We start from the raw sequence: 27,811 nt of genomic DNA on the forward strand, positions 1-27,811 counted from the left end.
GCCTGCCAGGTACTTACTAAAAGGACTGTGTAGAAACTTACTATAGTATCGATGCAGCTATTTTGTACTCATAATTGCTTTCATTTTTGTACTTTGTTGGTGCTTAAAATGGTTCACAGTAGCTTACTAAATTTATATCAACCAATTTTGCGATCAAAAAAATGGCAATGGTAATAGTTGCATTTTCTGTTCTGTACATATTTGAGAAGAAACTGGGAAAACTAAACAAAATTACGCTTTTGTAAAGATTACGCTAATAATTTGAAAACACTGAAATTTCAACGCGTGATATCATACAAGGACGCCTGTTTTACAAGATCTCGTAGACCCTCCGAAGATAAACGGCACTTGTACCAGATAAGCGTAAATTTTAGGAATCCTGCAAGATCGTGCAAGATAACTTTCCCAAAAAAACAATTAGCGTAAACCTTTTCAATTAGCGCAATCATACTACCCGAATTATGTCATCGATTGTGATTGTAGGTCCCTGGCAGCCATTGAGGAAACACTGGATCCTTTGAATCATATTCCTATCAGCTGTTTGCAGAAACGAGATCACCTGTTCCTCAGATCCGAAGACACCTACAAATTGCTCATAAACATTACTATCAAAACATGTTGTTTAATTTCTGCAAACACCTTGGAAGAAAATTCTCTTGATCATGGCTTTACAACGATAAAAAAATATGAGCAATCTTTGGATCTTTTCTGCTAGCGCCCCCCGCTTAGTTAGGCACCCCCCATTTATAAATGTGTAAACATATTGTTAAAGCTAAGTAATCTTATACGTGAACATATATGAGCAATATGCATTTACTAAAAGATAGCACAGCTATAGTTTGAGAGTATTACGTATTCACCAAAATTTGTTGCATATCACGTAAGCATCAAAAAAAATTTCAGTATTAGATCATTTTGGTGTTATCGGCTACAATAAGGGCTTGATTTTTTAAAACTTCTTAAGGAAACTACTTCAAAAGTGCCTTCAATCTACCTGGACACTCTTGTTTCAATGAAATGCAATTATCGCTCTTACAATTCGCGAAAACTTAGATTTTGGGGGTGCAAATCTTAACGGCTATATAAGGCTGGGGGGGGGGGGCGCTAGCAGAAAAAATCCCAATCTTTTTAGGTCATACATGAGTCTCAGTTTCAAAATTATTCCTGTTTTTATTATCAGCAACTACCACAGTCATTTCTCTTCCTCTTGAGAAAACAGGCCTTCAAGGCCTAATAGTGCTCTCTCAGACCGATACCGATTTAGTCTGAGAGTTTACCGCGAGATATTTTTCTCTTTTAATCTCTGGAAACGATTTATTTTTCTTTCGATCTCAGGAAACAATCTATTTTTCTTTGCATCTCAGAAAACAATTTTTTTAATCAGTTGTGATTGCGTCAGTTGAGATTGAGTAGCGGAAGGGGGTGAGTTTTTGTGATTCTATAGGCGTAATTATTATCTTAGCATGATGTTGCGATGATCACTAAGAGTAATGTACAATAATAATGTACAAGAGTAATGGAAAATATATAATATCTGTCAAGGAATACGAGTAACCATACTTGTTTTCTTGAGGTAAACGGGACCCCTACAAAAACCTGGATTTTTTCACGACGACGAGCAATTTATGGTCATTATTATTGATAGAAGTAATTGTTCAGGCCGGTTGAAACCTGGTCTTCAGTAATCGAATCGTTCCAGCGACTCAGAAATCAGCCAACAAAAGCGAGAGAAATGCAAACAAACATTTCAAAAAATATCAATGTAAGCGCAATATAATATGTTAAATATGTATGAATCATTACCTATTTTGAACAATTGGATATGTCTACATATAAAAACCGAAAAATTGCATAAATACTAGTTTTCTAGCTATTTAGGGACGTTTCCGTGCATTTAATTTTAGTCGTGGCTTATCTGACTTAAAACATACTATATTGCGCTCACTTTGACGTATGTTTTGAAATGCTCTGGTGGACCTCGCTTTTGTTGTCTAAATGTGGGTCGTTGAAACGATTCAAGTACTAAAGACCATGTTTCAACCAGCCTGAACATTCACTTCTATTGATGATAAAAAGACCATAAACTCCTTGTTGTCAAAAAAAGATCTAGGTTTATGTAAGGTTCCCTTTTACCTCAAGAAGACAAGTATGATTACTCGTATCCCTTGAAAGAGATTTTATGTTGTTGTATTTTATTCTTAGTGATCATTGCAATATCACACTAGGATAATTAGTAAGCCTATAGAATCACAAAATTTCTCTGAGCCAGATCTAACGGATGAAACATGGTATGAACTAGATAAGCCCCAGTCAAAAAAACGAAGCCCAATCGTTGAGAAGAATATAGTGTTCTATCTCAATGCAAGCCCAACCCCCCCTCCCCCACGCCTTCTCCGCTACTCAATCACAACTGAAGCAATCTCATCTGACTAAAAAAATGTTTCCAGGGATCAAACGAAAAATAAATTGTCTCAAAAGATCAAAAAAGAAAAAAATTACTTCCGGAGATCAAAAGAAAAATTATTATTTCCAGAGATTGAAAGAAAAGCAAATTGTTTTCAGAGATCAAAAGGAAATGAACTTATTTTCAGAATTCCAAAGAAAGACTTTTTTTTATAAGACCTCGAAGGCTTGTTCTCGAGTGTCTCAATGTGAAGAAAATGACTGTGTTAAGTGCTGATAAGAGAAACACGAATAATAACCGTGGTAAAAAAAACAGAGTTAACGATTTTTGATGTCAATTTCTGGACTTCAACTAGGAAACTAGGCAGTAGCTCACAATTGTCTCTGATGTGATCATCAATGAAATTACAAAAATTTTAACCTTCAAGATTTGGTTTGGTACGAATGTTATTTATAAAGTCTGGAAAATGTACTAGTAAGTGGTTTGTTATCTGCCTGGTCTTAGTACTAACAAAAAATATCTTAATTGTTTTTGAGTAGAAACAGTTTCTTAGATCTCGTTCGACCATTCGTGATTTTACGAATCTCATTTTTGGAATATTAAATTACTGGACATGCAACTGAGTATTTGCTCCTTATCATTTTTTTGCTTCTCCATAGAGGTGTAGCTGTGTTACTATGTAAAAGAGGAAATTAGGAAATTTCTCCTGATTTTTGATATGGAATCAATTTTGTTTTTGAAAGTCAAAACCTTTGCAATTCAGTTTCTTTCGTTTGAGAAATTTGTAGTTTGCATATCCATATATTATAACTCCATACTGAACTGGCTGTACATATGGTTTGCAAATTGTTAAAAGCTGCCTTGTGCTTGAACATTATCTCGATCGGTAGAATAGGAAATAGAAATTCGTTGAATTTTTCACAGACTCAACAATATGTTTGAAACGGAGATTTTTGTCAAGTAGGCTACCAAGATACTTATTTAATGCAACATTGAATATTTCCGTTTCTCAATTTTAGTGTGTCTAACTGATGGGTATTTTTTGTAGAATCTAAATGTTTTTGTTTTATAAGCTTATAAGATGAGGCCATTCTTTTTGAGCCAAATTGCTATGTAGAGCTTTTGAGTGCCCATCATTTTCAGTTTTCATTCCCTCTCTGGTGTATATTTATATTACAGCGTCGTCAGCGTACAAGATATTTCCAGTTCGCATTGTACTAAAATCTTTATCTTTTATATAGATAACAAAAAGTAAGGTCCCAAGATCAAGCCCTGGGGTACACCAAAACTGATATTTTTCTTTGTAGACTTTTTTGTATCCCAATTTGAATAAAGTGAACTCAATTAAAGGGAAAAAATTTAGTAATTCTAGGACAGACTGCTTTAGTCCACAGTCCGAGTTTGTTTTTAACAAAAATTGATGCTCAATAGTGTCAAAAGTTTTTTAAGGTCAAGGAATCTGCATGTAGTTCTCACAGTATTGTTTGTGCAGTCTTATCTCAGGTTCTCAGCAATACCTACGAGAGCATCAATTGTACTTCGTTGGCCTCTGCACCCAAATTGATTTGGTTAAGAAATCTTCTTTGTTCACAAAAGTGAGAATTTTGCTGCATAAAATTTGGTCCAAGACCTTCCCAATTGCTGGAAAAATAGATATGGGAAGGTAATTTGATGGCTCATTTTATCTCCATCTTTGAAGGCTGTAATTATTTTGGATATTATCGAGCATTTAGGATAGTACTCTGACTCCTCGCATTTGTTTAAATTTTCGCTCACTAAAAGAGATATAGAGGAAGCAATGCTTTTAGGATAATAGGCATCAATGCTGCATTTGTTTTTAATTGGAAAATATTTTTTGCTTTTTCCGATGCTGTTGTTTTACACAGAAACGGGCTATGTACAGATTTTTTGCTTGAGCTTGTTTCTGCGACACTCTCAAAGTTAGCTGCCAGTTTTTCGTCTATTGAGGAAAACGAATTTATAAGGTTTTTCATGTTTGTCTCAGAAAGACACTCTTGTGTTGCTTTTGACTCAACTGACGGACTTCTAACAACCTCACTCAAGTGATCTCACACTTATAGGAGCTCAGAAGTCTCTAATGTTTATCGTGATAGCCTGGGCAGAGTTTTCGCCAGTTTTCTAAGTTTGCTTTAGCGCTATATTACATAAATACCAACGTTACCACCTATTTTCTTCCTCTCCGCGCTGATGATTGTATTTTAATTTGGAAGGTTAAACAATTTTTTTCTATCATTATTATATAACCATGTTTCCGTTCTGCATAGAGCTACTGGTTGTTGTTCGTCGCTCACAAAAATTGTGACTTCATAATAATTTTTCGATAGAGATCTTTTTTTCGACAGAGATCAACTTAAAACTATATTGGATGTTTCTCTTGAAAATATTTAAATTTGAACGAAATTTTCTATAGTAACTGTTAAAAATCAGTTCAAATATCCTTAAAGATTAAGGTTTAAATTTAAGGTATTTTAGGGTTTGAATTTAAAATTACCTTACCCTTGTTTAGCTTAGTGTACTTGGCTTGGAATATCAAAATGGCTGTCAAATTTACTGCGGAGTAAAAAAGAAATTTCCGAGCAATTGAATCCTGGATACCTGCTGAATGCAGCTGAAATTGAGTCAAGACGATTTGGAGTTCCTGTGGGTTCAACTGTTGCAGCATGCTAACTAAATTCTGGATGGTCACTTGTCTGTTCTGGTTTGTGCGCCTTCTTCGACGTCCTGAAAGTAAAAACACCTATGCGCCAATGAAAGTTAACGGATTGGTTTTATGGTCGAGACGGAATGGTTAACGGATAAGATCGCATATGATTCCTCAGAGTTCTTCTACATCGTCCTACAAGTTTTTTTAGGTGATGATGAATCAGGATGCGTCAGTTAGAAAAGCTCTCAAGAATCTATGTAGGTGAAAAGTTGATCCCGTTTAATCTCAAAGCTGATAAGTTAGCATCACAAGCCTGTGCAGGCGCCTCATATCTTCAAGGAAATTAGGCCACGAATCTTGTAGCACGTTTCCGCTCAATTTAGGTATCTATTATTCGCGCGCATTTTGAGCATGCAATAAGCACTTTAATAAAGATTTAATTGAAGCCTTCAAAGCTTTAAAGTGCTTTAAATACATGCAACCAAAAAAACTGATTTTTTTCCGAAAAATCCCTCGCACATCAAAGACTTTGTATATCAATGTGGGATTGGTCAATTTTAATAAGCAGTAACAAATAGTACTAATAAGTAGAAATAAGTAGTAATAAAGTACTATAAGTAGTAATAAAGTAGTAATAAAGTACTACTAGTAGTAATAAGTTAGGCTTAATTAAATAAGTAGTAATTAAGTTAGGCTTAATTGCGGATTATATGCGAAATCGAGCTACATTGCGTGCGAAAATTCGATACATAAATGGAGCGGATGCGTGATACAACTCGCGCGAAAAATAGGTTATTAAGTTTGTACTTGTAATTCGCGGCTAAAATTAGGACACTTTTGCGAACACGGGATACGATATTCCCTTCGATTTTGCCGGTTTCTGCTAAAGTAGCTATTTTCCGCAATATTGTTCCACTTTTAATGTATTAACATAGTAAAAACGAACACGAGATACACGCATCGGGCATATCTGCCCGTGACGATTTGGGTATACCTCTGCATCGTAATGGTGGCTGCGGTTGACAGACCGGTTAAAGTATTTATACTCGATTTAGCCACATTTTACATTTACACTGTATCAGGTCACAAATACTAGCTCTAGAAAGTAGCGTAAACGCTTGAAGAAATGTCGCGACAAGAATAACTGGAGTTGGGCTTACTTGGCTCTGCTGGTTGACTCTGAGCGGAGTCATGACCCTGACTGTGGTCTCCTACTCCTGTTGGTCCCCCACCTGGCTGCAGTTGTTGCATCATCTGTTGCTGCTACACATCCTCAAAAAAATGGCCTTACTTTTTGGACGTATTGCACTAGACGTATTGGTGCACTCAAATTTTATTTTGATACATAGGGGCATTACAGTGCAGAGGTATACCCAAATCGTCACGGGCAGATATGCCCGATGTGTGTATCTCGTGTTCGTTTTTACTATGTTAATACATTGAAAGTGGTACAATATTGCGGAAAAAAGCTACTGTAGCAGAAACCGGCAAAATGGAAGGGAATACCGTATCCCGTGTTCGCAAAAGTGTCCTAATTTTAGCCGCGGAATACAAGTACAAACTTAATAACCTATTTTTCGCGCGAGTTGCATGACGCATCCGCTCAATTTACGTATCAATTTTTTGCACACAATGTAGCTCGATTTCGCATATAATCCGCAATTAAGCCTAACTTAATTACTACTTATTTAATTAAGCCTAACTTATTACTACTAGTAGTACTTTATTACTACTTTATTACTACTTATAGTACTTTATTACTACTTATTTCTACTTATTAGTACTATTTATTACTACTTATTAAAATTGGCCAGTCCCACATTGATATACAAAGCCTTTGATGTGCGAGGGATTTTTCGGAAAAAAATCAGTTTTTGTGGTTGCATATATTTAAAGCACTTTAAAGCTTTGAAAGCTTCAATTAAATCTTTGTAAAAGTGCTTATTGCATGCTCAAAATGCTCGGGAATAATAGATACCTAAATTGAGCGGAAACGTACTTCAAGATTTGTTACCTATTTTTCGCACCGAATGTTCTTTTATTTCGCAAAATTGGCGGAACCCCTTTTGCGAAAAGTAAGATACAAAGGATGTCATCTAATTTCGTTCATTTTATGTAACTAATTTTCGAGCCAATTTTACTAAGGCGGAAATTTTGAGGTATACCTCTGCACTGTAATGGGCACATCGTGATATGATTTTTCTCGGTAAATTTGACCAAATTTTATACAAATTGCGGTAAAATTTTGTTTTTCGCCATATGAATTCAACTTTTAAACAACTTAACCGCATTCAAAGTACTTTTTACAAAACTGCACTGCGAGTTCTGTTCTGATGGTTAGCAAAAAGGATCTTCTATTGCTCTACCTGCTTGAAAAGCTTCGCAATTTTATTTTCAAGGGAAGAGGCTCGATAATGTGCGTCGGCGTTTTCACAAAATGTTCAAACCCCGCTCATTCAGATTTTTGACTTAACTGTCTACCAAATGAGTATTTTGTTTAGTTTAGGTTTTTAACTGATGCTATTTTGTATTTGTTATTGAGTGATTCTTTTTAAAAAAATCTGTTTTGTAGTAATTACTGTTTGTTGTTGTTATTTGATTTTATTGTTTGTCTTGTCACGTAGTCTCGTTGCTGGCTGGTCTCATAGGCCCTCTCATGTGGTTTAACTGAATTCGTTTAGCAGTTAGAATTTGAAGTGATTTCTTTATTTGTACATCAATTATTATTAAAAAATATGTGAATTTTTAAAAAATTCACATATTTTTTAATAATAATTGATGTACAAATAAAGAAATCACTTCAAGTTCTAACAGCTAAACGAATTCAGTTAAACCACATGAGAGGGCCTATGAGACCAGCCAACAACGAGACTACGTGACAAGACAAACAATAAAATCAAATAACAACAACAAACAGTAATTACTACAAAACAGACTTTTTTAATAAGAATCACTCAATAACAAATACAAAATAGCATCAGATAAAAACCTAAACTAAACAAAATAAATTGTACTTCACTAGACAACATGGAGTGACGGCTGTTAAAGAGACTAGGTAAAAGTTAGACAAAAAAACGAACAAGTAAAGTTAAAAAATGCTTATATATTTTGAAAACATTTGATACAAAGTCATGAAAACCATTGATATAAAGAGAAATCGTTGAATAAGCTCATTTAAACCTTCATAGGAAGCACTTAGAATCTTTCATTGTTCGGGTGTCAAAAGACCATAAGAAACAATAAGTACAGTAAAAATTTTTTTTTTCATGACAACTCTTAGTATCATAACCAAAAGCCATTGCTCAGAAAAACAACGTTGTATTTCACCCTTAAGAGAGTGCTAGCTCTTTTTAAGGAGACTTCAATTAAAGATGTCAGAGTTAACTTTAAAAAGTGTCAGAGTTTGAACTTCTGATGAAAACAAACAATATTAAAAGTCAAAAAACAAATTAGTTTCAAGCTTCAACTACTACATGGATTACTGTATAGCTCCATAGGAAACCTGTAGAAATTAATATTAGTGACTCTAAGTCATGACACACAGCAAAATAACCTCAATAGAAACGAAACTCAAAAATTTTAAAATTTTACGGATTTTTAACCCTAAACCCATGAGTTTTTAACTGAAACTGTGATCATGTTGATTGGTTCTCATTTGCACAAAAAAGTATCCTACTAATCGTAGCCTGGTTTCAAATCATCTCGGTAAGTAATATCCAAAACCGAAGAACAAGGAAAACAATTTTTGGATTGTAAATTCCACGTTTAGACCCAAACTAGCGTTTCTAATGTTGAAAAAAAGACAATTGTTTTGAAATATAAGTTCAGTAGATAGTTTGACACCAAACTTCCAAATTACAGAAATATCTGATGGATTTCGGATTATCCAGCTAAATTATCAAAAAATGGCAAAATTTTAGTTCCAGACCAATCTCATAAGACACGAATGTATATTAGTCCTTTTTGGAGTTTGAAAATGTTGGGTCAGTTGTGTTTTAGCTCTTTACATCAGTCAATCTAAAGAATATCGGCTAAAGAAGCAAATTTGGTTCTAATTTGATTAACAGAAAGCTGAATCAAACAGATGATCCGCAACACTTGTTTGCCTAAAAAAGTGAAAAAACTGACTCATTCATGTACAAATTTAGCATTTTTTCAAGAGAATGGACAATCAGTTGGGCAATAATGCGGAAATTTTGAATCAAAGCAACGGAAATTGTTCATATATAATCAAATCAAATCTTTCCACTTCAATGACTCCTTGGAAAAAGTTTTTCATTGTAAATTCTACGCTCTACTTGTTTTCTCTCTACATATGAATATCTGATATTCACAGATAGGTACACATCAATTGGCCGAACTTGGCTGAAAGAAGAAACCAACTGAGCAAAAAGTCCTCCCCCACTAATTTGGGTCGGATTTTTAGAATATGACTTACTACATTGAGTTATGAGACAATATAAAACACTTGGTACTGCGTCCATCCCTTTTATTTTGGTACTGCGTCCATCCCTTTTTTCTAGGATGTTGGTATGTCAAAAACAACAAAAGTCTAGATAATTGTTTGGGAGTTAAGTGAAGATTTTCAGATTGATCTGCTCAAAAAAATTAAAGCTCGTTTCTCGGAATCTGAAACTCAATAGGTAACAGCTCGCATCTTGAGATTATTTAAGTTGAAAGTCTTCCCACTGTGAGAAATGGAATAACTGTCGTTAAAGTGACTAGGTAAAAGTTAGAAAAAAAATAAACGTAAATTTAAAGAAAGATTATATATTTTGAAAACGACTGATTTCAAAGTCAAGAAAATCATTAACTATTAAGAGAAATCAATGAATAGGTTCATTTAAGCCTCCGTATGAGACAACTGGAATCTCTCATTGCTCGGATAACAAAAGACCACAAAAAAAAACAAAAAAACTACGTTCAAAAATCAAATATTCAAAAAATTTCCTCATGACAACTCGTAGTAACAGAGCCATTGCTTAAAAAACAGCAATGATGATTGCGTTTTAATTCACCGTAAAAGAATGTTAGCTCCCTTTAGGGATTAATTAAACATTAGAGATGAGATAAAAAAGTGTCAGAGCTCAAAAATCCGATATCTTCAATTGAAAACAAACAATGTTAGAAGTCAAAAAAGCATTTAAACCAAAAATACTACAGAGATTACTAATAACTCCATAGGAGACTCATAGAACTTAATATTGTAGAACCTAAGTCACGCCACTAAAAATGATTTCAATCAGAACTCAAAAATTAATAAAAATTTTATGGAAATCGTTAACCATAAGAACCATGAGCTCCTAACTAAGACTGTGGTCAATAATCATTGGTTCTCAGTTGCAAGAAAAAAATATTTTAATAATCGGAGCCTGGTATTAAGTGATCATGGTCTGTAAATAACATCAAAATCCGAAGAAGCATTTTTAAAAAAGACAGTCTCCAAAAACAATCGAAACAATTTTTGGATTGTAAAAATCCACGTTCAGATCAAACATGGCGTTTCTATTGTTCCGTTAGCATTAAAAACAGGTAATTGTTCTAAATATAAATTCAGTAGATAGTTTGACAAAAATTTTCGAAAATTGCAAAATTATATGATGGATTTTGGAAAATCCAGCTAAATTATCAAAAACTGTCATAATTTTAATTGCAAACCAATAAAATAAGAAACGAATTTAAATTACTCCTGTATGGAGTTCGGAAAAGATGTTTCTGCTGTGTTTTAGTTTTCTACATCAGTCAATTTAAAAAAAATGAACTACAGAAGGAAATTTGTTGCAATTTTGATGAACGAAATGCTGGATCAAACAGATCAGCAACACTCGTAAGCCTATAAAATTGAAAACACTAACACAATCATTTACAATTGTAACGTATTTGCAATTAATGCTCAATCATTTGAGCAATAATGCGAAAATTTTGAACCAAAGCATTGGAAATCAGTCAAATGTAAACAAAAATTTCAACTTCAATAACTCCTTGGAAGAAGATTTACATTATATATTCTAGCCTGTACGTGTTTTCTCTCAACATATGAGTACATGATATTCAAAGATATGAATACATCAATCGGCCAAAATTAACTGAGAAAAAACCAGTTGAGCATAAAGTTCCTCCCCCACTAAATTGGGTTGGATATTTAAAATATGACACAAAACATCGAGTTGTCAGACAAATTTAAAAAAGTGCCAATAAAACTTGGATATAGGTACAAAGAAACTGAGATATTTTTGCACTACGTCCTTCCCTTTTTCTAAGATGTTAATATGTCAAAAACAGCAAAATCTAGATACCTGTTTGGGAGTTAAGTGAAGATTTTCAGATTTAATTTTTCAGAAAAATTCAAGCTATTTTCTCGGAATCTGGAAAATCAATAATTTACAGCTCGCATCTTGAATTTAGCAACGTTTAAAGACTTTTTAAACCTTTCCCCATAAATAAAAAATCAAAAGGAAAAAAAGTTTGCGAAAACATATCCAAACTTGCTTCAGTCCAATTTTTTGAAGTTGATCGTGTTTCGACACAGAATTGATGTTTGAAGAATAAATGAAAAATACTTCACTTTTACTTAAATTTTTTTGAAAATTAAGTGCAAAGTACCCACAAAAAGTGAAAGAGAAATTTTGCTCCACTTACCAACAATTTTTTTACTTTTTCAAAGAAAAATATAGAAATCTAGTTTTGTAAAAGTTTTACATATCAAAAAGTTAAAATTATCAAATATAATCAATGAAATTTTGTTTATCCAGGGTTATGTAAAAAATAGGCCTTAATTATTCATTAAGAAGACAATTTCTTTGAAATCAATTAGAGTGTCGGAAAATAGCAGAAACGAAATAAATATTTCATTTTATTTAACTTGTAAAACTAAATCATTCGTATATCATTTCCAAACATTCCTTCTAAATAATTGTGCGCTCAGCTGAGCCTGATCAGAGATGTATTTGGTCTAGGATCTCAACCTGGACATCCCGGGTCGAGTTTTGGTCAAAAAATAATGTAAGATTAGCGGTGAATAGTGGTGAAAAAAAACTTTTTTCGCCGCAAGGCACCCGCATCTTTTAGCGTAGAATGCGGTGAAAGCAGTGAATTATTGTGGTTTTTAGCGGTGAATTTTCTTTCGCCGCATTCCCTACAAAAAAAACTCCCTTACAGAGGTTCGAACCACTCACCTTCTTCTTGTCAACAACTTCTTATTCCACTACGCCATCTGTCACTTCCTGCAGTGATATTTCCTGTGAATTTAAGATAGGCATTGAAATTAGCGGGGAGTAATTGTGCGGTTTGCATTTTTAGCGGTAATTTTTTTCCGCATTCTGCTGGTAGCGGTGAAATTTTTTTTCACTGCATTCTGCTGGTAGCTGTGAAAAATTTACTTTCACCGCTTAAGCGGTGAAAATTTTTTTTCACCTCCTAAAAGTTTTTTTTACCGCATTCATCGCATTGAGCGAACATCTTACACTTTTTCTCAAATTCACCGCAAACCTTATATCTTTCATCAATTTTTAGCGGTGACGCCTCGACCCGGAAATATTTGCCATGTTGGACACTTTTTAGCTCTTTTTGCATTCTTCTTCAATTTTTTATAGTATTTTGGGGGAGCTCTGCGATTCAAATTAACTGTTTTAATTGTTTCGACTGCCGTTTGATGAAATTGATATTAGCTTTGAGTCTTCGCTACGTTTTTATGCATACCCAGGATGAGGTCCCCGACCGAAACCAGATATGTCCAGACCGAAATGAACGCACGAAGGGGGTGTCGTGCGTTCAAAATTACACGGTCTGGAAACACGGATGATCGCACACAAAATTAAGTATATGCAAAATGCAAGTGTAATTTGCATTTTGCATATACTTACTGCAAGTATATGCAAAATGCTAGAATAATTTGAAGTATATTACCACAAGGTTTTAAAAACCTAGGAAAATGCAAGTATAATTTGAAAGTAGATTACCACAAGATTTCAAAGCCTAGGTTGGAGGGGTCGGATTTTGCTCAATCGTATAGAAAAAGTGATTTAAAATCAAATTTTTTGATAAACCTTAAACATCTGGATTTGTGGAATTTTGGAACGCTCTCTGTCTTCATCTTCAAGGAATAGCACTGCACCACAGGATGTAATTTTTTTCGGTCTGGTGAACACACGAAAGTCTGGACATGAACGCACGATGGTCTGGACATGACGCACTAAAAATTTGGCGTTGAACGCACGAATTTGATTTGGAGCGCACGATGGTCTGGACAAGAACGCACGAAAGTCTGGACATATACTGTTTCGGTCTGGGATGGTCTGGACATATTTGTCTTCGAACGCACGAAGAACGCACAAAAAATTTTGAACGCACGATAGTCTGGACATATCCACTTTCCGTCTGGGACGGCCTGGACATAGGCACTTTGAGTCTGGGACGGTCTGGACATAGGCACTTTCCGTCTGGGCCTGTCTGGACATATCCACTTTGGGTCTGGGACCTCAGTCGGGGTAATTCTTCTGATCTTGAGCTTCTCGCTGAAGTTTTTCGCTGAAGCTTAGCGCTATTTTATTGGTTTTTCTACTAAAATGGTTTTCTCTGGGTGTTTTCTTTCTATGAATTTTTTGTTTTAATGTTTTTGTGTGGTGTTGAGTTGTGAAAGCCTGAAGCAGTAGTAAAACTGCTCTTGTCCTGCTGTGTTTCTTTTGTTTCCATAATTAACGAAAGGGCACGTTCTTCTTTTGTAAATTAAACTAATACGAACCTGTTCTTGCTCGTACTCCTCATCTTCAGCGTTCATCTGTGACTCAATTCTCGCCATGAGGTCTGCATTGAGAGCCAGTTCCATGAGCTCTTCTTCATTGAGACCCGATACCAAACTGGCCATTGTGAAACTGAGTCCTGCCTCTTTCAGTATGTTGATCATCTGCCCAGGATGTCTCTCCTCTATCTTCATGAGAAGGTGCACAAGGTACTCGTTTGTCAGTCTAAGTAGTAAAACAAATATTTTCATAGAGTCGCCCAAGCTTATATGGTTTTGTCTTGCCACTGTGTCAATTTATTTGAAAGGTTGAAACGAATTACCGAAGTTGACGACGCCCACTGCAAGATTTCCCAGTACATCCTGGCGGGGAATGCTCAGAAAATGACCACTCTTCACAGGTTTAGACCTCGACTTATGCAATGACTCTAAAATTCTATTGGGGAAGGCCTCTATTGACTGAAATTACAAAGTCCTAATTCCTACTTAAAGTTGTGTTCGATCAAAAGTCTCTTCATGGGCGTTTTGAATAAAAAGTTGTCTTTTCTTGGAAATTTTGGGTCGAGCACGGTCTTTTTGTAAGTCGAGGCCTAAATCCGGGTTACTTGATAGCAACGTTCAAATTGCCAATTTGATGGCAGGAATTTAAGAGGAAAAGAAGGAAAAACTCGAATAATTATGCTATTTCTTAACAGAACTGCAGTTTCCCGCGGTGTGAATAGAGCACGAAAACCAGGACTATATTTATAGATCATACTTTTGATAGCTATATGCACAGCATTTCAAAAATCAAACAAAAGCGATGCCGGCAAGAATTTTTTAAAGATTTGATTGCTTTTATTACAAACCTATATAAAAGGGACAACAAATTCTTTTAATTTTGAAAGATTCTAAAACCACAGCCGTGTGCGAGATCGCATTTGATATTTTTCACCTGCAGTTTATTTCCTTGAGGAGCTGTTCAATCTCTCGACTTGTGTAGTGCTTCAAAAACTGGATTAAATTGAGTCTGTTGAATACACTTGGCTTGTCTCCTACACTGCCCAGTCGCATGGCTGGGGTGGAGGCTGGGGGAGGTGGAAATCCAACTTCACAGTGGATCTCAGCCAGTATCATTCGGACCTCTTCGGTCGAAATGGCACGCAGATATTCTTGAAATAAAAATAAATTCTCATTAATTGAAACAGCTTTTAGTGATACTATGTGGACAAATGTCCTTGTATCTGGGGTCAAATTAAACCCATTGCCCTTCTTCCTCTAACTTATTTCATTATCGGGATGTGGTTGAAACTCGAAACTGGGTACATATGGAATATGCGTTTACACTCATCCATTTACATCCAGACGCCAAAATTCATTCCTAAATTGATGAAATTGCTTCAATTTTTCTGTAAGCAGAAAGTACGGCGAAAAAAAAATAGTTCTAAGCAGGGCTAAAGGGTAAACCTTAAGCAGGGCTAAAGGGTAAACCTTAAGCAGGGCTAAAGGGTAAACCTTAAGCAGGGCTAAAGGGTAAACCTTAAGCAGGGCTAAAGGGTAAACCTTAAGCAGGGCTAAAGGGTAAACCTTAAGCAGGGCTAAAGGGTAAACCTTAAGCAGGGCTAAAGGGTAAACCTTAAGCAGGGCTAAAGGGTAAACCTTAAGCAGGGCTAAAGGGTAAACCTTAAGCAGGGCTAAAGGGTAAACCTTAAGCAGGGCTAAAGGGTAAACCTTAAGCAGGGCTAAAGGGTAAACCTTAAGCAGGGCTAAAGGGTAAACCTTAAGCAGGGCTAAAGGGTAAACCTTAAGCAGGGCTAAAGGGTAAACCTTAAGCAGGGCTAAAGGGTAAACCTTAAGCAGGGCTAAAGGGCAAACCTTAAGCAGGGCTAAAGGGTAAACCTTAAGCAGGGCTAAAGGGTAAACCTTAAGCAGGGCTAAAGGGTAAACCTTAAGCAGGGCTAAAGGGTAAACCTTAAGCAGGGCTAAAGGGTAAACCTTAAGCAGGGCTAAAGGGTAAACCTTAAGCAGGGCTAAAGGGTAAACCTTAAGCAGGGCTAAAGGGTAAACCTTAAGCAGGGCTAAAGGGTAAACCTTAAGCCGGGCTAAAGGGTAAACCTTAAGCAGGGCTAAAGGGTAAACCTTAAGCAGGGCTAAAGGGTAAACCTTAAGCAGGGCTAAAGGGTAAACCTTAAGCAGGGCTAAAGGGTAAACCTTAAGCAGTGCTAAAGGGTAAACCTTAAGCAGGGCTAAAGGGTAAACCTTAAGCAGGGCTAAAGGGTAAACCTTAAGCAGGGCTAAAGGGTAAACCTTAAGCAGGGCTAAAGGGTAAACCTTAAGCAGGGCTAAAGGGTAAACCTTAAGCAGGGCTAAAGGGTAAACCTTAAGCAGGGCTAAAGGGTAAACCTTAAGCAGGGCTAAAGGGTAAACCTTAAGCAGGGCTAAAGGGTAAACCTTAAGCAGGGCTAAAGGGTAAACCTTAAGCAGGGCTAAAGGGTAAACCTTAAGCAGGGCTAAAGGGTAAACCCTAAGCAGGGCTAAAGGGTAAACCTTAAGCAGGGCTAAAGGGTAAACCTTAAGTTTAATAGAGCTGCAAACGACGTGTTTACCTCAAAACAATTTCAAAACTACCTATATTCGAAGTAAAATCAACTGAAGTACATACGTTTAATATGTTCATCGTTCATTTTGAAACCCAGGTGATTCTGAACGTGGTGAAGGTCTTCTGGGTCCACGTTACGCAGGAAGTTGATAACCTAAACAGTGGGAATTATGATGATGGAAAAGCATTTGTGTCTATTTAGCTCTGATTTGTCACGCAAATAATGAGGCACTGTCAGGGTTCTAAAGAGATCCATGGGAGAACTTTTTCCATTTATAAATTCAAATAGAGATACTGACTCTAGTTCGATTCTTCGTCAGATCAAGTCTCTAGATCAAGTCTTCAATTCTCCAATTACCCAAAAATGAGATTTTTGTGGCTTTGGAGGACAGGTGTAATTCGCGTTTCATAAAGGGTTCCTTGAATATTTCCAAAACATCTATGCTGCCTATTTGAGAAAAATATTAGATAGAGATTTCTGATACATAATAATAAAAATACTGTGCTGAATTGAATTGAATTTGAATTTTACCAGAACAGCAACAAAAAATGGGAATTATCAAATAATACTTCCTAGCGGGCATCTCAAGGAGACTTATGTCTCGTCGAGTGGGTAATCCAGATGTATACCGGAGGAGACCTAACCCATGTCAGAAAAAAAATCTATTAAGTTTTGATTTTCAAAAATGTAAAGGAGAGTAAATTTTTTATGTGAAAATATTTAACAGATGGTAGCTCATTTTAACTTTCTGGTATTAGGTTGTTTTCAGTTGCATATTTTTGAGCCAATAAGAGTTGTCGTAGTAAAAATTCTTTTCCGGTTTCTTTATGAAATCGTTTGCTTATTAAAATGCCCTTTGTGGTGTTGGGAGTTTTCCGTCTGCGAGAATGTTCTTCTTTAGTAAGCAAGTTATGAATAGATTTGTCTGCAAGCTGCAGAAAAAGTTCTCAAAAAATTTTTAATACACGCAGCTCAAATGTGTTGAGAAGTTTGAATTATTGTCAGTATTGACTATGGTTTTAATCGTGTTGCATCTAAAAAATTTATCACTGGAGATATTGTCAATGCAATTCAACGTATTTTTGTTACGCGAGTTGCAGAATGATTCTAAAGATTCAAATTGAAACAGTTTGGCAAATTGAAGCGCCGATCGATATCTGAACCCAAAAAGTCAAAATTGTAATCTGAGCAGAAAAAGTGATTCTCTTTGACAAGATTGATAGTAGTCAAATAGCGTTAAAAGTGCTCTATAAAACTTGGGATTTCAAATGTAGGCGAGCGGCAAATGACAGTTTTTTGTGTTGCCTGTGCTTTAGATTAAGAGTTGAGCCCTCTATTTGATTTCCAATTTGTTTCAGGGTAAAATCAACATTTTCATTAACTAAAATTGCGCAATCTGCATCTTTTTGAACTATCTTATTATTCGTTACGATTTTGGAAAAATCGTTCAAATTGTAAAGCAACGTAGGGTGATTATCTTTCAGCCATGTCTCGCAGAGTACCATCACTAAGAGTTTGGTTGGAAACCTTTTCTATGACAGCGTTCAACTTGTCATGATGGAATCTCAATGATCTTATATTAGAAAAAGAGTCCCATACTTTTCCGAGTTCGGTCTTCAACATATATACTCCATTTTTTCGTTTCAGTTAACATAAAAAAAATTTAAGGAGAAATTTTATGACGAAATATTTGTTGTTAAGAGTTGCTGCATCACTCATTTCTCGTTATCAATATGAGTATTACAAATCATATGGATCTCCATTTCGTTGAACTTTGTCGTTGTTGTCCTCCGATGCACTGAACAGGCCTCAAATGCAATCAATTATTTGTCATTAATGTTGAACACCAATTAACGTAGTTGGATAATATCAATATATGGTACCGGACTTAGCTGTGCCCGTTTTTGTGCTGGTGTTGGCTCCAAAGATTTCTAAATCCCGGAAAACCCAAACAGCTTCCTCGGAAATAAATTTTCGCGGTTCAAAATAAATTTGCTTTCTCTGCCATTAGTATACCCTTTCTGCTTTCAGGTAGTCATCAACATCTCATTTACAGTGCAGTTTCAATCTAAGTACTTTCTCATCAACTGTTTTCAAAACTTGCGGTTGACTCTTGTTTGTTGTAGTCTTGAGCCATTTTTGAAAAGCAAAATCTATTAAAGTTTTTATCAGCTTTTCCAATCCTCTCATCCAGCTGCACGCTTTTTCCGTTTGAAGGATTTACAAAGCCTGCAAGAAGTTTTTTCCGCCCCAAAATTAATTTTTTTGACCGAAATATAGAAATTTAGCTATGATTAGCCTCCACTATCCGTCATAATGCATGGCAGGCTTTTAAATCACTTGAGATCACCTTCAAGTGTAGCTCATCTCGTATGAACTCAACGGCATCCGTGGTAACAACCTTGTTTAACAATAAATGTAAATTTTGAAATATAATAGTGTCTTTCGAAGTGTATCTTTCGACCTCATTCAATTTTACCCGGAGATATTCAATCTTATTTTGGAATCGAAGTAATTATCCGACCATAGTTTTCAGGTTTTCACATACCATTTACAGAAATTTTTTTAATTCTGAGTCAAAGTTTGAACTCGATACTTTGTCTTTCAAAAAGAGTCAAATTTTATTAGTAGACCATTTTGATTTCGTAACACAAATGCTTTAACTAGAGAGAGAGAGAGAGAGAGAGAGAGAGAGAGAGAGAGAGAGCAAGAGAGAGGGACCGACCTTCAGCTTTGCATTTTTCTCTCTTTTTCGGTCTATTCGCCCCCCCCCCACCAGCTTTAGTGTATATAACTTTGACGACGCCCGGGCGATCGTGCTACTTTCAACATGGTAATGTGCTATATTGCAATATGTGAATTGTAATGGGGACTTGAAAACACTCTGTGGCAAAACAGAATAGATACCAATAATATACTGACTGGAAATGAAAGTACTGGTTCATCAATGTTCATGAAGTGTTTAGTATCAGTCATTGTTTCAGTAAATCTTTTCAGCACGGTCAGTGTTTCAATGTCTTTTTTCTTGGATCTCAGTACAGTGAGTCTATGTCGTAATGTTTCACATATAACTGACAATTCTGTCTACTTTCGTGTAAGTTTTTCAAAAAGAATTCGAATGAGATGAGGAATCAGTCAACATTTTTCTTTAATTAGTACTATCAGCGTTGGAAAACCGCTTTAAAAAGTGCGATCGTATGAGGTATTATAACTAAAGTTAAGTGATAAAACCCATCGTATACCAGTTTAAAGCCATGCTGCTCGAAATAATATGCGGATTTTACAATCTTATCAGACTAGGCCTGATCAAAATGCAACCTTGATCAGAGGTTTGTGTGAAATCAATATCTGATCAATCTTTTGTTTTTACTATACTCAGTGCTCTTCTAATTTGATCCATCAATGAGAATGGCTATGACCCTATGATCCTTTGAAGCAAATTTTGAAGATACAATTTTGAGAGATGCATTTTAGATTTTTGATTGATGCTATTAGTTTTCTCAAAACCTCAAAAACCTAGTGATGCAAATCTTTCCGGCTGATTTGATCTTTTTCTTGACTCTGCTCTCTGGCAACCCATTGAACTGAATCTTGGTACTCGTTGATAAGAAACATTCTAAATCTTATTAAATGTTGCCAAGATCTTGAAATGATACTTACCATGAAAAAATCAAGATTTGTACGATCTTGCAAGATCTATGCATGGCTGTCAAGAAACAAGATCTTGGCAAAATAAACCAATTTATAAAAAATTGAAAAGCACCTTTAAACGAAATTCAGCAAGAATCCATATGAGTAAGCAAGAATTATAAAGAATAATCAAGAAATGATGGAAAATTAAGCTCCTGGTAGTTTATTAACCAACGATTGAACAAACTTTTTCCGAATTTGGAAGGAATAAGGGAGGTATCTTTGTGATGGTATCATGACCAACAAAAACTGATTCAAAAACCCAGGGACAAAAATGTTTGCTTAATTGAGCAAAATCTTGAAGAGATCAAATTACAAATAAAATGTTGAGGAAAAAACAATCAACAATTTCTGATTACCTAATAATTTTTTCACTTTTGTCAATTTTTGCTTTTAGCAAAATCTCTCTTTTATCTAGAAAAACATATTTTTAGCAAGCGTCAACTTTTTGTTTTTCTTAATGTTACCACAAATATGCAATTATATACTGCAGAAAGTTATAAAAAAAAATAATGTAATTTTTCTTAACAAAGTTAAGCTAAATCTATACCCTAGCTCAAATTGAGGTCATGTTAACGTAAAAATTTCCTTTATTTTATCTTAACAAAAGATTGCTTAGACTTCGTTAAAGTAAATTTACTTTAAATTTATTTAGTGTGTAAGATCTCAAAAGATTTTGATTTCGTTTCTGAGGACGAGATACTCCGAGCAGCGATGAGAAAAGATAATAAGTGTATCAAGATTTGTTATAATTTTGTCAAGAGCTGTCAAGAAATTTTTTTGTCTACCTTGATAAGATCTTACCAAGATTTACCAAGTTGTTGGTATTTCAAGATCTTGGCTAGATATTTCAAGTTTTGCAAGAGTGCCAAGATTATGCATGTCTTATGATGATGAATCAATTTTCAGTTCACTGGGAAAACCCTCTTTCGTTCATAGACATTGTGTTAATAATCGACATAAAAAATCTGCAACGCAAGACGATCTGATAAGAGTTTGTAACCACATCTTGGCTAACAGCTAGATCTGAGAAATCAGATTAGACAATTGGCTACAAAATGTAACCTATGGGAAAAATGACGTTGTAAGGAGCAGTCGAGACGGAACGATCGACTTTCCAATGTATCACCAACATTTTTGAGCAAAAAAACTGCGGTCCGTTTATTTAATTATGGGACGCTGACATTCGAGACTTGAGTAAACCAATATTTCTGCAAAAGCAAATCTTTTCAGTCAATTAACCTCTCCAATCAGAAAATTAGAAATCTCTACTCAGCAACGAATATCTAATACTCAAAGTTAATTTATCAATCTTTCTTAGATAGTTCAACTACTGGTACATATGCGACTCCGGCATACCATTTTTTCTGTTGTTGTAATTGAAGCTATCTTTCAGAAATGGCGCTGGCTGGTCAAAGGTCGAAAACTGAAAAACTGCCTACTATAGGTGACAAAAATCTGTAATATTGCATGGCCATAGGCTTAAATCTGCCTTTCAGTTTTATCAGAGACTGTTTCAGTTTCAAATTAGGCGCAACTAATTGATTCAAGCCGCGCGATTTTTTTTTAATTTTACTAATATTTATCAGAGTCAAGTAAGTAACGAATTTATTGTTTACGTGACTGTGGTGAAGTCACTTAGAAAGTCTGTCGTTATTCTTGACTCGCGATATTTGCCAGATTTTTGAAGTGGCTTTAGCAGAGTTACGTGGCCATTTTGTAACGCGCGTTGTGCAAGTTCAGTTAGAAACGTTTTACTTGCAAAGCTGATTAGAGTATTTGATTGCGAAAAAGAATATAACTTTTAAGATATATACCCCCTTCCAATTGGTGCTAATAGTTTCACCCAGATACTGTAATTGCACTCTCGTGAAAGCACGTTTATCACCATTTTGGAGGCTATGTCTTAGGTAATTTGGGGGAACCAAAAAATCTCATTATTGCATAAAGAAACAGGGAAATCACTTTAGCGAACAATCAGCCCTTGTGTTCTCCTGATGAAACTCTTTTGATAAATAACTTTTGTATTTTTGACTTTTGAATCATTTGTGGGATCTTCTCCGTTTGTGCACTCAACCCCAGGCTTACTCGGTGCATATTGTTTGCATCCCCCCGACGCATGTGCAGTTTTTCAAAATAATGATTTACCATATAATAGCACATGCTCTGTAATTGAGGAGCATAATGTACTGGGGTAGAAACGGAAAATATGCAATTTCTGCTATATGTATATAATGCATTTTATCCAATCGTTTTTGTTTATTTCTTTTTCAAATAAAAGAAAAGGACTAATTTCTCTCAATAAAAGATGGCAGACGAGGATACAACACTGGCAAAAACGACTTCCTGAAAAACTTCAATGGTTCAAAAACCTCTGGAGAAGATAGATTAAAATGAAAAAATAATCTGATGGAACTTCGATCGCCATGTGCTTATGTAGTGGGGTTGTACGTAACAACTGTACATTCAATTTCAAACGAAGAGCACGTTTTTACATGTTTGAGGAATTGAAGATCTAGCACTGTGTGGAAAAAGATCTGGCATTCTAAAATCTGACACTGTTAAGATCTGGCATTCTTAAACTTGCATGTGCGTGCTTCAATGTCAAAGCACTGCCTCAATTTGTACCTTTTGAAGCTTCAGTTCGCTGGATATGTTTTCCCAATCATTGGTGCCTGGAGCCTGTCCCAGGAGATGGAGCACTTCTTGCAACTGGTCGTGGGGTAGGCTGGTCAAGTAGTCAATAGCCATTGTATGAGTTATGCGGAAACCTTAAAAAAAGTTATGTCTCGAAATGCAACGCTAAAATGTGAACACATGTCTGTTGTCAAGTCGCTCTTAACTGAAACAGACTGAGATGAATGTGCCCAAATTTAAAGTCGTACTTATTATTGTCTATGCTTCTCTCACAGAAGACAAAGAAATTGGGAGCACACACCGTTGCTGCTTCGAATGATTTGAAAGCTCCAACAATAGAACGAAAGATTTCAACCTATAATCTTAAGTATCTCTTGGATCTCATCGGGAGCCAGTTCCCCCAGCTCCCCCTCGACATTAATCGAATCATCCCCAATATCTCCATCACTCATAACACTTCCCCCTTCTATTGGTTCTCCCATCTCGTTCAGTCCCAGTTGGCGTCTCCTTTTGGCCAGTTTGTGGTGTCCTCGGAGGAAACTGAGTATGAGAGCTGGATCAACTGCAACCATATACCTATGTAAAGTCAACAATACTAATTCAATGCACAAAAAAAATAAAAATTCCCGAGAAAATGTAACAAGAAAACAAAAAAATGTATTACAAAAATCATTAAAAAAAACCAAAGTTTTAAACCGCGATGAGCAAATGTGTTTGGTGATTTGATGCTTCGCTAAAAAGACTTTGTATATTTTGAACAAACGGTAAGTGCCATCCCGTAAAAATAATAAATGCGCAGTGCTACAATTTGGGTAGATCAACTGATTTTTTTTGTAGAATTGTTGCTGTGAATTGCAAATGTTTAATTGTGAGGTCATTACCTGTGAAGTTCGTCTCCCAAATTGTCTATAAATACAAGTCTGTCTTCGTCATCCAGCGCAGCAAACATGCTCCACACGTATTCCACACTTTCAGGCAGAGTGTAGCCCTAAAAACGGGATCGCAATTTTCTTGTAGAGAAAGTCAATGTCAAGTACACACCAAGATTATTTCGGCTCGAATAAAGAGGTGTCACGCATTATGCCGCAAAACATACACATTTGTAGCTTTTGGGTATTTTGGGGCCTTTTGAATACCTCGTCAATTTTGCCCTGCTTAGGTCAATATTTCTATCCGTTGAAAATAGAAAATGTAAAGGCACAAAAAGCCTGGTCATGGGGCCAAAAATATACTGATGAATAATTAAGAACTCAAAGAGTGTCGACATACATAAATCTGATGAATGACTCTTTTTGAAATTTAAGTTGAGAAGACCGCACATTAGAATTTATTCTTGCCTCAGATACTCCTGAATACTCAATATGACGAGTAACTGGCGGGAATGCTTTTGTATTATTTTTATCACGAAAAGAATCTTCTGGTTGTCTTCTCGGAGTCTCCTGACTTGGGGTGACAAATTTGTTTACAGTGGGGGGCTGTGAAACAATTTCATCGGGTCTAAGTTTCAGTGTCAACTTAGTCTGGGTCTCTGCGTCCACCATTTCTGACATATCAAATTTGCGACTGTGAGTTGTACTGGCGCTTCTGGATTTAGTCCGAGAGAGGTTGTCAAGTTTGTTTTTCAGGTAGTCGTTTTCGCGGTCCAGTATGTCGTTTCGTGTTTCTGTCAAAAGAATATTTCTACAAATCTGAACTCATTGATGTTTGGACTCAATAAAACTCATTGTGAGCACCAATTTTGCAACAAGTTTTGTACACTCTCTTATGAAAAATTTAGAAATTGTTTCTATGAAAATGTTGTGTATGTTTTTCTACATAAGATTTTAGGCCTATTATAAGATTTCGTCAATTTTTGAATATTCTTCCTTTCCAATCATTGTTGAATTATCATTATGAGAAATTCTATTCTTACAACTACTAAATGAATTCACCATATCATTTTGTCTGACATATACTGAACATAGCCGGCAGATCGCCGGAAAATAGCCGCGATAGACGCTTGTGTCCTTCCATGAATTGAAACAACTAAAGAAATAAGACCAGTAGACTTTTTTGGTTAGATTTTTATGACACATATGGTTTATAAGGAAGCCCCAAAAGAGCTTTTTCAAAATTGATATTCAAAATCAAAAACTCAAGACTTATACTCAGGAATTAGGGTATATAAGTTTGGCACAACTTAGATGCACACTAGTGATCTTTAACAAGTAAATGTTCATAAAATTTAGAGTTCCATAAGTGAGTTCAGAAGTCATTTTTTTGAGTGAGGTAAGTCGCCCAATTGACCAAAAAGCAGAAATGACGTCACGTACACAAAGTTTAACTGCAAAGCAGTAGAAATTACTGAAGTCATTGAAAAAGTCAATTCCAAGAAGTCAGGTCGTAAGAATCATCGATGGAGACAACGAATTAAAAAAACATAGCAGGACAGGTCCTGACGTACAATTCAAATAATTTTCATTGACTAAACAAAAAAATAGACCTAGAACAGACTATGAGTGAATTGGGAGAACCATTTTTAAAAAATCAGATCAAAAAAACAAAAAAAAAACAACAGAAAATCAGTGTCAAAATGCCCCTAGTGAGAACAATAAACCACTAGCGAGAAATGTATATTTATTGCTAACAAAAATCTCGGCCTAGAATGAACTATGAATGGATTGGGAAAACCACTTAGAGAAAAATCCGATCCAAAACCTGAAAAAACGGTAAAAACCAAGGTGAAATTGCCGCATGTGAACAACAAAACCACTAGAGAGAAAGCGAATTTTTGTTCAAACGCCGTTTTCTCATTCTACTTTAAAATTAGAGCGAAAAAATTCGCGCCGAAAAACCAATCGCTTTTTCGCTCCACTTCCTTCGAAGAATTTTCATTGACTAAACAGAAAAACTAGACCTAGATTGGACTATGAGTGAATTGAGAAAACCATTTTTTTTAAAAAAAATCAGATAAAAAAAAGAAAAAAACAGAAAATCAATGCCAAATGCCCCATGTGAACGAAATAAAACCACTAGCGAGAAAAGAAAATTTGGTTCAAACAAAAAACTCGCTTTTTCGCTCCATTTCCTGTTTCGGCGTGACCAAAATCACTACCCCAATTTGACTTCAAAAATCTTGAAAATGTGTGAACAGATCTTAAAGAAACATAGCCGGAAGAATTCCGAAAACGACTCGACTGGGGAAATTGCCCATACTTATGACTAAACAACTAGAAAACCTATTGTAATCCCTTAACCTCCACCAAAGCCTTAAAAAGTAAGGAAGATTAGAAACGGCATTCAAAAACAAATTGAACAAAAAAACTAACTAAAAAAGAACAAGAAAAACTTTAATAGTTTCTTTTTAAGTGTACAAGGAAACATAAATTCGCATATAGTTCCTTTGCAATTGCAGCACTGAAAAGCTCTTAAAACAGTGGGCAAGTCACGATAGGCTGAGAACTTTTTCAAGATTAAAAAAAAGAACATTTGCAAAAAAATGGAAAAATGGTTTAGAATTTCTCATTTTTTCTGTCACTTTTCATAAGATAAAAATGTTTTATGCCTACAAAACTTCAATCAATTGGTATCTGAAAATTACTTAAGTAGCATGCTTTAATTGAAATCCCACTTGAAGCAGTAAAACAAAAAAAAACAGGCAAAAAATCATTATATTTCGTCTAAAAAACAGGAAAATTGACCAAAACATCCAAATTAGGATTTAACTCATATTATCTACTTGAAACCTTAAATTCCTATCAAAACAAAACTAAAATTAATACAATATCTTAATCAAATCTCATAACCAACAAAAGTTGCAAAAACACTGCTTTTAAAAGCCGCACGTGAACAAAAATATTTCGCTCGCTTAGAGATAATTTTTTCACACATCAGTTTCTCGCTCTCTCAAAAACAGCGATATGAACAAAAACCACTCTATTTTGCTCCGCTCTTCACTTTTGTTCAGCACCAAAATCACTCCAAACTTTTTCACGCGTTTCATTTCCCGCTTCAAAAATCACTCCAATAAAATTGATTTATAAAAAGGACTTTTCCAATACTCTTTTTCGAGTCGTAAAAAAAAATCTTTTTCCAATACTCTTTTTCGAGTCGTAAAAAAACCAGCGCCCCAATACAATTCAAATTCTTTGAATTGTAAAAAAATACGATGTCCCCAATAATAGTCGATATCGCTTCGCGGCTATTAAAAAAATACCATCAATTTTGTTACCCAGATCCTTGTTTGCTTTCCTCAACTTCATCAGTTCTTCCCCGTCGCCCTTTCCTCGTTTGCCTTCACTTTCCCTGCCTTTAACTGATCTATCTTCAGTGGGACTTGGAGTGCGACTCGGTTCATATTTGATGCCACCAGACTCTTGATATTGTTTGTAGCTATCAATCTTGGGCATTGGGACTTTGGGGGGTTTCACGGTCGAAGCCTTGGCTCCGCCCTGGCGACCTTTAGACAAAAATCTCTTTAAAAAGTTTCAGCAAATAGAAACCATGTTTCTTAATATGCAACACTCATTTTCTCTTGTAGACCTTTTTCTTTGGAGCATCCTAGACAGCAGTACCGGATGCAAATAATTAACTTCTTGCAAGATTCTCTCAAATAGATCTTACTCTTTCAACAGCTCCCAAGAGAGTGTCAATTTCTGTATTCTTGACAGGAAATTATCATAAAAGTGTGGTCATAGAGAATTTGCCATCAATTCTGCCATCTTGTCAGGGATGTCTGATATTCCACAATCTTGTATAATTGACATTGTCTCGACCAGTGTACACTCACTTATTAGCTCTCATTCCTTGCAATGGCTTGAATGTTTGAGCCATTTTGAATTAAATTCAGTGCTTTTTTGGTTGCTTATTTTTCACTCTGGAACCTGCCAGCTCGATAGTAAACCAATGCACTTCAATATGTTTGAAAAAATTCTTTTGAAAAGTGAAAGCCTCGGTCAGACATCTATTGAAATGCATCATTTATGTTGAAAATAAAAATCGCTGATTTAGACTCTGAACTAATAAGGAAATCGGGGATATAAATTGTAAAATTATACCTTTTCCTCTCATTCGTTTAGCGTCTGCAGCGTTCGCCGCGTCCATCAGAACCATGAGAAGAC

The 27,811-nt window shown here is 35.5% G+C and overlaps 1 protein-coding gene across 1 annotated transcript; it reads right to left on the reverse strand.

The window, feature by feature from the left end:
• Positions 1 to 454: 454 nt before the first annotated feature.
• LOC142357624 (uncharacterized) lies at positions 455 to 27,811 on the reverse strand (the record flags this gene model as incomplete). Its single annotated transcript, XM_075409172.1, has 12 exons — positions 455 to 582; positions 5,021 to 5,146; positions 6,230 to 6,332; positions 13,810 to 14,032; positions 14,741 to 14,957; positions 16,448 to 16,538; positions 22,704 to 22,846; positions 23,068 to 23,288; positions 23,594 to 23,700; positions 24,050 to 24,375; positions 26,923 to 27,150; positions 27,749 to 27,811. Coding segments are annotated over 12 exons (1,976 nt in total), but the record flags the coding sequence as incomplete, so codon positions are not given.

Source organism: Convolutriloba macropyga, unplaced genomic scaffold (assembly GCF_964194025.1).
Source record: "Convolutriloba macropyga unplaced genomic scaffold, txConMacr16.3 SCAFFOLD_2533, whole genome shotgun sequence".
Classification (NCBI taxonomy): domain Eukaryota; kingdom Metazoa; phylum Xenacoelomorpha; order Acoela; family Convolutidae; genus Convolutriloba; species Convolutriloba macropyga.